Source organism: Zeus faber, assembly GCF_960531495.2.
Source record: "Zeus faber genome assembly, chromosome: 1".
Classification (NCBI taxonomy): Eukaryota; Metazoa; Chordata; class Actinopteri; order Zeiformes; family Zeidae; genus Zeus; species Zeus faber.
In genome coordinates this window covers 37,871,355-37,883,687 of record NC_137193.1, presented here as the reverse complement: position 1 = coordinate 37,883,687, position 12,333 = coordinate 37,871,355, and the positions used below count along the sequence as shown (strand labels likewise).

At 38.4% G+C, this 12,333-nt stretch overlaps 1 protein-coding gene across 1 annotated transcript in view; it reads right to left on the bottom strand.

The window, feature by feature from the left end:
• osbpl1a (oxysterol binding protein-like 1A) overlaps window positions 1-12,079 on the bottom strand; it is a gene marked incomplete at its 3' end in the record, with an annotated part of 57,643 nt that extends 45,564 nt beyond the window's left edge. The window contains exons 1-7 of the mRNA XM_080024274.1: window positions 11,946-12,079; window positions 9,507-9,636; window positions 9,324-9,409; window positions 5,332-5,406; window positions 5,077-5,188; window positions 2,586-2,671; window positions 2,101-2,245 (exon numbers count right to left, since the gene is read on the bottom strand). Coding sequence (XP_079880400.1) covers window positions 2,101-2,245; window positions 2,586-2,671; window positions 5,077-5,188; window positions 5,332-5,406; window positions 9,324-9,409; window positions 9,507-9,630 — 628 coding nt within the window. The 5' untranslated portion in view covers window positions 9,631-9,636; window positions 11,946-12,079. The remainder of the gene's footprint in view (window positions 1-2,100; window positions 2,246-2,585; window positions 2,672-5,076; window positions 5,189-5,331; window positions 5,407-9,323; window positions 9,410-9,506; window positions 9,637-11,945) is intronic.
• Window positions 12,080-12,333: the final 254 nt, after the last annotated feature.

The window sequence follows — 12,333 nt, the reverse complement described above, 5'->3', positions numbered from 1 at the left end:
TGGTTGGCGTGTCGGTGAAGCAAGAAAGTTTGGCTACTTTCGGTCAAATTTAGTTGTTTTTTCACAATTTTCTGCTCCGTATGTGGATTTATTTGGATAAAACTTGAACCACGAGATGTCTGCGACATCCTGGTTCTAACGATTCTTCAACCGTGTCCATAGCTCCAGCAGTTGTTCTGTTTCGGACACTTTTAGCCCCAAAAATTTGGAGGAATAGACCCCTAATAATAATAATAGCAGTAGTAACAGTAGAAATGGTATTAGCACTAATAATTATAATAATGATATATAATTATAACTGCAAATTAAAGGGGCCCTATTAGGCATTTTCTATTTTATTCGACGTGGCCAAAGTGTTAAATAATGAGGCAAACTAATGACAAAGTAATTGCCGTGAACAAAACACTGACCGCTCTGAACGCTTCGTTTTCAAAGGTTTTTTTACTCTCTGCACGAGCTGACGTGAAGTCGTCACAGATTTCTTGATATGGTCATCTGCTCCATCCGATCCACTGTGCGTTTCTCCAAACAAAACCAATAGAAATTGTGTGTTTTTATTGTAGATGTATTCATTTATTTTATTTGAACACGTTTACATGAAACAAAAAATCCCTGTGTGCGAGAGTCGTGTTGCGGTGTGGTGTCTGTGTCCCACAAGCTTGGAGCAGCAAACCAAAGTTGGAACTAACTTTTAAATAAGGGCTTTTAGATCTAATATGAATGAATGAATGAATATTGAATGAATATTTCTTGCCTCAAGTTTGTTCAGAAACGGATTTTAGTGTACTGTTAAGGTAAAATCAGTGAAAGTTTACCGAGTAAACAAAACAGAGCCCAGATAAAGCTCAAACCCCAGAACCTGGAACTTGTGCTTCAACCCGATTGCCTCAGAGAACTAGGGGCTTAGCTGCTCATTCACAATTAAAGCTTCACACACTGAAACAGCCCGTTTTGGAACAGTTCGGGTTTAGAGGCATGTCACAATGGCTTGAATGCATAAACTCAAGTTGCTTCACACATGAACTCCGGATAATGTCTGGATGATCAGGTCCGAACTTTGTCCGGTGTTGCCCTTTCACACATGTAGCACACAACCGGAGATTGTCCGTGTCAGACGTTTTTACACTACCTGGAAATACCACCAAAATGTTTTGGTTTCGGCGAGGGGAAGAGCCAGGGTAGAGTATTCAGGAGGCAGGACGTGACGCAGTGATGCAATGACAGATGACTCATGGCACTGTGGAGTTTTACAGCACACCCAAGATGGGAGAAGAGGCTACCGGCATATCAGTAATTGCGACTTTTTTGCGTTGATACTCCATGTGTTTGGACGTATCCGCATTATAAACGAAAGAGTGGAAAGGAATATAAAAAAAAGCAGAAAGGAGTACAGTACGCAGCAGCTACACTTCTTGCATGAAGATCCGCACGAAGGTAAATGACTGATGCATAATAGAGACGTCGTCAATACGTGACACGCCCACTTGCTCGCTGTGAATTCTCCCGACAACCTAACAGCTCTTTTCACACATACCCTTCAAATGGACATTATGCAGACTTTGTACTAGGGTGCTGGCTGGGTAAAGTCCGGATAATGTCCGGTCCAAATGATTCGGATATTTGCGTTCACATGTACAGCTCCTCCGGGAAATGTCCAGATAATTTCAGGGTTGCAGTGCATGTGTGAAAGCAGCTTGTGTGTTAGTGTTATTTTCAGCAAAAACCGTCAAAAACATGTTTTGTGGACCTCAGAGACCTATATTAAGAGGTGTAAAAAGGAGCATTATATTCGAAACAATTTTGGAGCTGAAGCCAAGAGAATGTTCAGGGTTCTGGAGAGGAGGGGAAACTGAAGAATGGAGCAATTATTTATCTGAACTGGATGGCAGATTACCAGACTTGGACTAGTCTTTTCCCTTCCCTATCCCTCTTACCCGATCCTTATAGCGACACCTAACAGCTACAGATCATTCTCCTTGAAAGCCTGTAATTCTATGCTACAGTAAAGTGAACCTACATTGCACAAATGCCTTTTTAACATTCTCCTGGGCTCCAGACTCTGGAAGTAAGGAAAGATGGAGGAGAGAAATGGACTCTCACCGCAGTGGTTCTTGGAGTTGGGGCTGGCTCCGCCCCTCAGCAGCCTCAGCACACACTGCTTGTGTCCGTGGCAGGCGGCACGGTGCAGTGGTGTGTTGCCCAGTAGGTCTGTGCAGCCCACGTGCACGGGCTTCTTCCTGCTTAGCTGGAACACCAACACAAGGTCACATGTCACTCGGAGATCGACAGGTCTGATCAATTGTTTGCCCGAGATGTTAGAACAGACTTTCAGAATGTTCTGTCACTCAAGCCTGAGATGTGTTAAGAATAAGTATAAAATAAGGAAACCCTAAAATCTTTGAATTGGATGCATTTTGCTGTGGTACTTAACCATCTCTGACCTTATATTTAACAATTAACTTTTGGCTGTGACGTAACCTGGTGAAAACGCCTCACATTCAAGGAGTCTGAACTTTCCCTTACTAGTGTTGAATATTAACATGGACTCCATTATAAGTAAATGAATATCCTGGTTTGCCACTGACCAGCTGAGTCAGAGTGGAGACGTCTCCTTCACCGGCCGATTCCAGAAGCTGTTTCTCCAGCTTCATCTCCTCTGTTCTTTCAGCCGCTAGAGGAGGGGAACTTAGTCATTATTACACAAAAAAAATAGAAATAATAAATGCTATCTATTTCTTGGAGGTTTCTCGAATCAACATTTAGAAATCAAGGTGTGGTTTTAAGTTGGGAAAATTTTAAAGATTTAAACTTTTTTTAAGATAAAATCCAACGACGATACATGCTTTATTTACACCAACATCACCCTGATTAAGCCTTATTAGGTTCTACAAATTTGATAAATATGTAGAACCTTTTAATAACATTGCAGCTTAAAGTCGGATTCACAATTGGCACATTTAAGGCGTTTAAATTTCAACAGTTCATTTTGTCATTCAAGTTCATACAAGAGTTTTTCATGCATATTTAAAGCTTTTTTTATATATATAAGAAGCAAACAATTCAATACCTATACAAATAATATACATTTGTTAATTCATTAGAATGAAAAAAATCACTAAATCACAAAAACATTTTTTTTTTCATTATTACATTTAAATGACTTGCCAATGCCCTAATTATAATCCAGTTGATTTACTGCAATAAATATATAGAGTCGAGCGATTCCAGTTTCAGAGGGTGAAACTCTGTTTCCATGTTTTTGCTCCACCCATTTATTGTTCATCTGATTCAACTAGTTGGACCTCTGGGTTGACACTGATTATCAAATCCAGGCGGTTGATTCAGAACACTAGGGGGGACTTTCAATTTGTGAACCTGGAACTCTTAACACAGTGGTATTCAAACTGTAGGGCGCGCCCCCCGTGTGAGTTGCAGAGGAATTGCAGGGGGGGCACGAGAAAATGAAAGATGAAAGAAAATGAAAGTAAAAGTAGGCCTTTGAAAATAAAGTAATTAATAGAAAATAAAATTAAATAAAATAATTTCTTCATATTTAAATAAATTTTCATTATATCATTTGGCAGACGCTTTTATCCAAAGCGACTTAAAATTATTCAAACACTGATGGACGCAGCCATCAGGGGTTAAGTGTCTTGCTTAAGGACACAAGAGCATGCTAGCAGGAGGAGCCTGGGATCATACCAACAACCTTTAGATCACTAGACAACCAGCTTTACCTCCTGAGCTACCATCCCTCATGTTAATAATAATAATAATAATAATAATAATAATAATAATAATACTCATGTTATAAAAATAATAATCATATTAACATAATAAAAAAAAAAATAATAATAATAAGAGCGTAAATTGGAGCAGAAATTAGTGAAAAAACAGAAGTAGAAGAACGTTGATGCGATTTGATTAGTTTCAGGAGCGGGGCGCTTTTTGACATCATCATCCAACGTTATATAAGTCAAAGCTTTGTGTTTCAGAATTCATTCGCATCCGGCCACTTAAGCCTTGCCAACTGCATAGCGTTTGGGTACATGTAGACGGACAACTTCAGCCGATGCTACGTTCAAAGGAAACCCAGAAAACTGTAACTGGCGCTGCGTTTTTCAAAACCTTGAAAACTATGAGGGCTTTTTTGCACCGCAGGAAGTTCTAAGACCCTTTAGAGAGACCGTCCCTTTCTTTCGTGTCCACATCGCACGATCTAGGAACGATCGTAATTGTTGAAATGCCGTTCTTGAGGGACATTTAAACTAAACAACACAAGAGGAACATTCAGGGGCAAATTCCAAAAAGGATTGCGCGGCTCTTGCGGCCGCTAAACGGGATTCGTGTAACGCGCAACAGGGATTTTGCAACAGACGCAAATACCCTTAGGTATTACACGTACCTCACTCGGGGTCTCCCTGTGCGTAATGTGCACCCCCCCCGGCACTCGGACCATTTCCATTATTTTCAAATCCCAATGTTGACAGGTATGCTTATTGATCATACAGCAGAGCGGTCGAGGTACCGCTCCTTTTTTATTTTTTTGTCCAGTGTCCCTCTACCCAGACCTCTTCTTGGACACTACGGACTCGGAGCAACTCTCGATCATCACAGGTTTTCCAAGTCGCAAGTCTAAGATCAAGTTGCATTGCCAGTCAGTAAAGATGGAGTGGACAGAACATCCATCTTTAGAGGTTAGTCATACTCGTATGAATGAAAAGACCAAACAAATCTCAGAAAACCTTGAAAAAAGTTCTGAAACAAATGAAAAAAGGAACTAAACTAAACTAAACTCTGAAATTTGTAATTGGTGCTGCATTTCACAGAACCCGGAAAATTGTTGTGTATTGCTGCCTGCAGCTATATTTATATTACTATTTTTTCATTAGTTATGTACCTTTCTGTCTTCGTTAGCCCCTGTTAAGGCATCAAGTCCTTGAAATCCTAGGGAGGGGGGCTAGGCAAAAAAGTTTAAATACCAATGCCATCACCCCCTGAAATAAACATGCTTTTATTTTAACAGGATTTAAGAATGAAAGATGTTATACATCTTGGATTTCAGTCTTCGCTCACCTTCCAGCATGCTCCGGATCTCTGCATTCTGAGTCACGTCTTTGGGAATCTGAGCTGTCCCATTGATGACAGTTGCAAATGCACCGAACTTCAGAAGCAGCATCACAACCTCCTGGAGATCAATCCAAGGTGCAATTTGGGGGCAATTTCAAACCAAACAAATGCACAAAAAACGCAGTGAATGCAGTGAAAAACCGTAACAAGTGAGTGACAATGTAAATAACAGTAATTTCCACAGTAAAACTCTGTGTGTACCTTCCTCCCAGTGAAGGCAGCTTTGTGCAATGGTGTGTCGCCCATGCTGTTGGATAAGTTCATGTCTGCCCCCGCCTGGAGGAAGTACAGGAAGAACATGATACACATTAGATTTGCACATTAGACTTTTTGTTAAATGTTTTTTGAAGGGTAAACTCATCACCAAAAGTTCAAAAGTTCTGTTCTTATTTTCGCTCAGTGACGTACGATTATCCAAGCCACCACACCCACTCACCTTTGAATAAAACCATTTACTTCACACTGGTTCTGCCTCTTTGAGACTAAGAAAGTACAGCTTTTCAGTGATTTACAAGTCTCCCGAATAAGTACGATTTCTAGTGGTCGCAACATCTGCAGAGTTGTTAGTGTTGGTGAGAATCAGCTTTGTTTATCATTGGTCACATTACATTACGTCATTTAGCAGACATTATATTTCCTACTGTAACCCATATTTCCCCATTTTTCTTGATCTTCACAGAAAAAGTTGAGGGAGAAAGCACAATGGAAAATTGTCTGGAAGTGACCTATAAAAATGGACATGTAGTGCACCTGCACTCATTCAAAATCAATTTTGAAATCGATGAAGAAAAATCTATGTATTCAAACATTTTTGCCCCCTCCCTCCAGAATTTCAAGGACTTGACGCCCCCCCTCTCCCAAAAAGTAAACATAAAAACATTAATAATTATTATATGTTAATATGTTGTATGTAAATATGTTGTATGTAGATTGGAGTTGTAAGGAAAGTAATATCTCCCTGGGATTATTAGAGTATTTCTGATTCTGATTCTGATTCTATTCACAGGCTAACAGGGGCAGAAAGGTTTTAATTAATTATTATTGTAATTATTATTATTATTATTATTGTTATTATTATTGTTATTATTATTAAATAATAATAATAATAATAACAATAATAATAATAATAATGAATTACAACCTAATAAGTGAAAAAACAGAAGTAGTAGAACGTTGATGCAATTTCATTCGTTTCAGGAGCGGGGCGCTTTGTGACATCATCATCCAAAGTTCATAATAATAAATTATTATTGTTATTATTATTATTGTTATAATAATAATAATAATAATAATAATAATGATAATAATAATAATAAATATAGCTGCAGGCAGCAATACATAGCGTCCGGTTTAGTCGTGTGAGATATGTATTACAGTTCTCCGGATTCTGTGCAATGTACTGTAGCACAGGTTTCAATTATTTGATTTTTACGACCTCTCAGCAAAGAAATGTGGAATTATATAGCGCTGGTTCGTGATGTTACAAAGTGTCTGTTTTCTCAATATAACACCAAAGTTCTTCAATTTTCGGTGAGTTTATAAAGTTTGGACAACAACATGTATGAAATGTTTCCATTGTTATTTGGGAAAAGAACTGGGAAATATTTTGCTTCATTGGTTTTATTCATTGATTTCAATAATAGTAGAGGGTTGTTCCTTCTGCTGGTGCTACAGACAAAATGTCATCAAAGTGCTGTTCTAATACTTCCTGTTCAATACAACATGTGTCCATATACATTCCATGTTGTTGTTTATCGGTTAATGTTTCATCAATATTTTCATCTCCTGAACTTAAATCTACACTTTCAATATTATCAATGCACATATAATATTATTCATTATTGTTGTTTGTTGTTTTTGGATCTTGGATACCACTTTTTATGTATTCTCAAATACGCCAACGCTGACTTTCGGCATCTGGAACAATAACAAACTTTGTAATTACTTAACATAACAATTATAATTAATACATTTTATTTTATAAATATAATAAGTAAATGTTGTATTGTACAGTGTATTTTTTCTGTTAATAATCTACAATTTGAAAATTCAGTTTAATAGATTACTTGTCTATATTGTAATGCAGACAACATTTATGGAACTTTAACATTCACCGCACAGGCTTGCCGGCCTGTGCGGTGAAGCCACTGCAGATGATACAGAATGCGGCGGCGCGACTGGTGTTCAACCAGCCAAAGAGGGCACATGTCACTCTGCTGCTCATCGAGCTCCACTGTAGCCGCGCGCATCAAGTTCAAGTCTCTAATGCTGGCCTACAGAGTGATTGTTGGGAATGCTCCCACCTACTTAAATGCTCTTGTAAAAGCATGTTACCCCCCCGGATGCTACGCTCATCAAATGAGCGTCGCCTGGCTCTGCCGGCCGTACAACCACGGCAATCCAGGCTATTCTCATTTGTAGTCCCACGTTGGTGGAACGAGCTGCCAAAAACGACCAGAGCAGGGACCTCCCTCTCTGTCTTTAAGAAGCACTTGAAGACCCAGCTCTTCAGGGAGTACCTCCTCTCCTAACTTACAATTACTTAGCACTACCAAGCAGTATTTATTGTTACACTAATGTCTCTGTCGCAATGTAGCTTGAATGTTATTCTCCCTTGTAAGTCGCTTTGGATAAAAGCGTCTGCTAAATGACTAAATGTAAATGTAATGTATATGTAACATTATTTTGGCATTAGAATTATTATGGAAGAACTTGTCAATACTTAACACTTTCTGTCTTTTCATTTAAATCTGCCAAGTTTAGCTGTAGGAAACTGTTCATACATGATGTTTCTTTAAAACAACTGTTTATTTTTTACATTTAACCAAACCTTGTCATTGTTATAACTTACCTTGTTGTGTGTAATTACATGTGCAGTCTCAGTGACAGTAGGTGACATTGGGTCTCGTGAGCTTCAATGATGACGTATTTACTCAGGTTTATGTATTCACGGAGATTTACCATAGTAGTCAAACTTACAGAATTGTATTGGTAACCTTTTTGTGAATTACATTTGAATTACACTTTCATGAGTTTAGTTTCCATGAAATAGGGCTGGACGATATGGCCAAAATTTTTTTCATAATAATAATAACAATAATAATGCTCAATTTACAGTTTAAAGTGTTTTATTGTGGCTTCATCTTAAACACTGAATAAATAAAATAAAATATATGTAAACTAAAAAGAGAAATAAATAATATAAATAAATTTGTCAATTTACACGGTTCGGCAGCTCTGATCAGAGCGATCTTTTCTCCAAACAAAGCAAATAAAAACTTTAGATGTACTTAATTTACTTCCTTTCTAGCTGCTGCAGAGCGGACAGACATCGCTCCTGAGAAATCTAGCCCCAGTTGTCACGGCCTGCTGGCAAAATATTTCAAATGCCGGTGGTTGGGAACCTCTGCACTAGAGGACATTCCGTCAGTGATGGTCGGGTTAATTTCCACTTTCATCGCCCCCCGTATACTGTATATATTTAAAAATCAATCAAGATCAATAGAATGGCAATTTCAGCATTGGAATAATTTACTTTTTGAATATTCAAATTCTTTTCGAATTTCATTACTGCAGCCCTAAATATATATATATTATAAACATCATTGCTGTCTTAGAACAGTCTGAAAATTTGTCGAATCTGCACTCTTTGAGTACATGCTGGGACTATTGGAGGGGACCGAGGGATTCTTTCTGACTGTGTCAGACTAGACGTCACTGAAAATCGCTGATTCTTTCTTTAATCGCTCTCCTGGATCAGCTAATATTTGGGATCAACGTTGTTCGGTTTCTCCCTAATATCTGCTCTGTATGTGGTTCGATTTGGATTAAGTTTGAACCATGAGATGCTTGTGACATACCGGTTTCAATGACAACTTAACCACGTTCATAGCTTCTGTTATATTCCAGATGGTTTCGAATATTATTACTACGGGCTGGACCCCTAATAATAATAATGAAAACAAATAATTACAATAAATTTGTATAAAATATTACATTTGGATTTGATTGGATAAGATTTAACTAATTGTCATTGCAAATTAAAATATTACTAAAACTTAATTATTGCTTAAATAAAGATTTTTAAAGGCCTATTTTTTTTTTTAATCTTCCGTTTTCTCGCGCCACTCTTTAACTCCTCCGTGCCCCACTAGGGGAGTGCGCCCCACAGTGTGATCTGATGTAGACGATACCTTGAGCAGCTCCTCCACTACGTTCTTGTGTCCAAAGTAACAGGCCAAGTGCAGCGGCGACCATCCCAGGTTGGACTTGCTTTTACCTGATGTACAAACACAGCAGTTTTTAATACAAACACACAGTAGATGGCTTTTAACATCTCAACGTGCGCATCTCAACGTGCATGTCCCAACACGAACCTTTGCAGTTGATGTTGATGTGCGTCTCTTCCTTGATGGTGGACATGAGGAGCCTCTTGATGCCGGCCAGGTCTCCATTTCTGGCGTAGTGCAAAAACTGTCCCTCTGGATCCAGCTCCTCCATCAAGCCCTGTGGGAGATAAACATCCCAGTGAGAGGAATAAGCAATATTCAAATAAAGGGAAAATAACACTGAAGTCTAAGATTTTTAAGGCACGAAAACCACAGATTCAGAATCAGAATGGGTTTTTTGCACCAGGTGCAATTACATACTGTATACAAGGAATTTGTCATAGTGAGGATTGGGGTGTTAATATAAACAATGAGCATTAAAAAAGCTGAAAAAATAGTAAGTAATAGTAATAGAGTATAGTCTATAGTAATAGACTGATCCTTTATTTAGAAGTGCTGCTTGAATTCTGGCGCTAGAGATGTTTTTTGGAGGTTTTTACTAAATGGGTTTTAAACTTTCTGTCAAAAGGATCTCTGGAAGCATTTGAAAAGGATCGGCGCGGTTATAACTTGTTTTTCCTGAAAACAAATCTCTTATAAAGCTAAACCTCAGGAGAGAAGTGACAGAGCTACTATTCTTGTGAGAGGACAAAGAGAACCAACACATTTAAAAAAACAAATGCAACAGTAGAACAGGAGGTTAGAAGAAGAAAGTATGATCACAACAAGCGTTGGCAGTCAGACATGCCCTGCAGGAAGGACTCTCCACCAATGCAACACATCCTCACATGACTTTCAGACCTGAAAGTGAACAGGCTGAGAACCAGTTAGAAGAACCAGTTTTTAGCGGCAGCTCGCCTGCCACAGCGTTAAGGCACATGGTTGCCGGAATTCGTCACACTTCACACACAACTCATTTGGGATTTCTCAACCTCGGCCTCTGCCGTCGCAGCTAAAGTAGACAACGGTTTCTACGGGTCATACTCACACCACACCTATAATCTTCTCCGATTATATTACCTGAGAAGAACTCTCAACACATTATGACTTTTCATTAATCACTGACGGGTTTCATTGTTGGCTGATAGAATTAAGAAATGATGAAGAATGCATCTTAGTCTTGTGACCTCCTTTGCATTTCACACTTCTAGGTTACACATCACATGGGGGAAAAAACATATCACACAAGATTAAGGGTTAGGGTTTGGAAACCTCCAGGTCCCATTACAGTACACGTAAATTGTCATTTAGATCTCAACACTTCAAAATAATCAAATGTGCCAGGGCCGGGAAAATGGCAGAGGTGGAATGTAGTTAAGTGCATTTTATATGTAAATGTATCCATATGTAAATGTTTCCATCTGCTAGTTTAGTGTTTAAGTTTATGCACGTTGCCAAATTTTTCCATTTATTTTTTAGCTTTACTGCTGATTGTTAGGTTTATTTTATATTTTCACACTATTATATCCTCTACTTAACTTCCAGGTTTTGTTGTGTTTTGCCTTTTCTTTTCTCTAATTTTTTTTTATTCTATTGCCTTATTGTCATTGCCTCTTTTCGACGTGAACTACTACAAACCTACAATTTCTCTCCGGGGATGAATAAAGTATATATCTATCTATCTATCTATCTATCTATCTATCTATCTATCTATCTATCTATCTATATATATGCAGTTTTGGAGACTTTCAACTTAAATCCACTATATCTCAAAGCATTTTTTCTCACTCTACTACATTTCTAACAGTCACAGTGTAAAACAGTAAAGGAACTTCAGTTTAAAATAAACACCTGTCACCTATAGCATTTCAATGTAAGTTGTAATAAGGATCTCCAGGGGGGTCATATACAGAAAAAGGTTCAGTAGTAGGCAGACTTATGAAGTATTATGGACTCCTTATAGCATCTTACAGATTTTTAACAGCACACTGGCTATGACAAGTACTTTTTACACGAGCAGACACGTGGTACTGCGAAAGTGGCGCCGCTCATTGCGGTCGCATGCGCCGGCGCTCCGGTCTTTCACGTGCCAGTTTAATGCACATATCTGTATATACATAATTGCCTGTCGCATACACATAAGCCTATTCCTTTTATCTATTCCATTGTATTTTATTCTATTTTATTTTATTTTATTCTATATATTTTTATTGTATTCTATAAGTATTCGACTTACTGTATTACGTTTTAGGAGTCAGTTAGTTGGTCTAGTAGAAAGAAATTTCCTAGGACATATTGTGTGCTATCACCGGGTGCGTTGCATTACATCCCACTGCATATACGTATGAAAGTATGTATATGTATGTGACGAATAAAAATCTTGAATCTTGAATCTACTTTCACTGTTACTAGCCATTCTGTGTCACTGTATATGTACAGCAACACAAGTATGAGTACGTATTCCACAACTCGGAAAATACTTCACGTTCATTTTTAATCACAGATATTCCAAGTAATAAGTAGTAAATCAGCGAAGCGTGAACTTACTAATTAAATCCAATATTCCACAGAGGAGAAGCGTGTTCACATCACTTTGCTGAACTTCAGGGAGGCGGCTTGGCTTCGTTCGTTTTTCTACTTGACTGGAAAAATTACAAATTCATCTTACGCGTAACACAGTCTCTCTCTCCCCCCCCCTCTCTCTCTCTCTCTCTCTCTCTCTCTCTCTCACACACACACACACACACACACACACCCAGACACACACACACACACGCACACACCCATCGTTCTGTTTACACTCTTATCAGCTGATCTCGATGCAGCGGAAGTTGCGTAACCGTTACGCTTCACTTTCAAAATAAGATACCTCGCTTCTTCTCGCGCGTCGTCGTCGTCGTCGTCAAAAGTCGAATTAAAAGTTTTAACTGTTTTA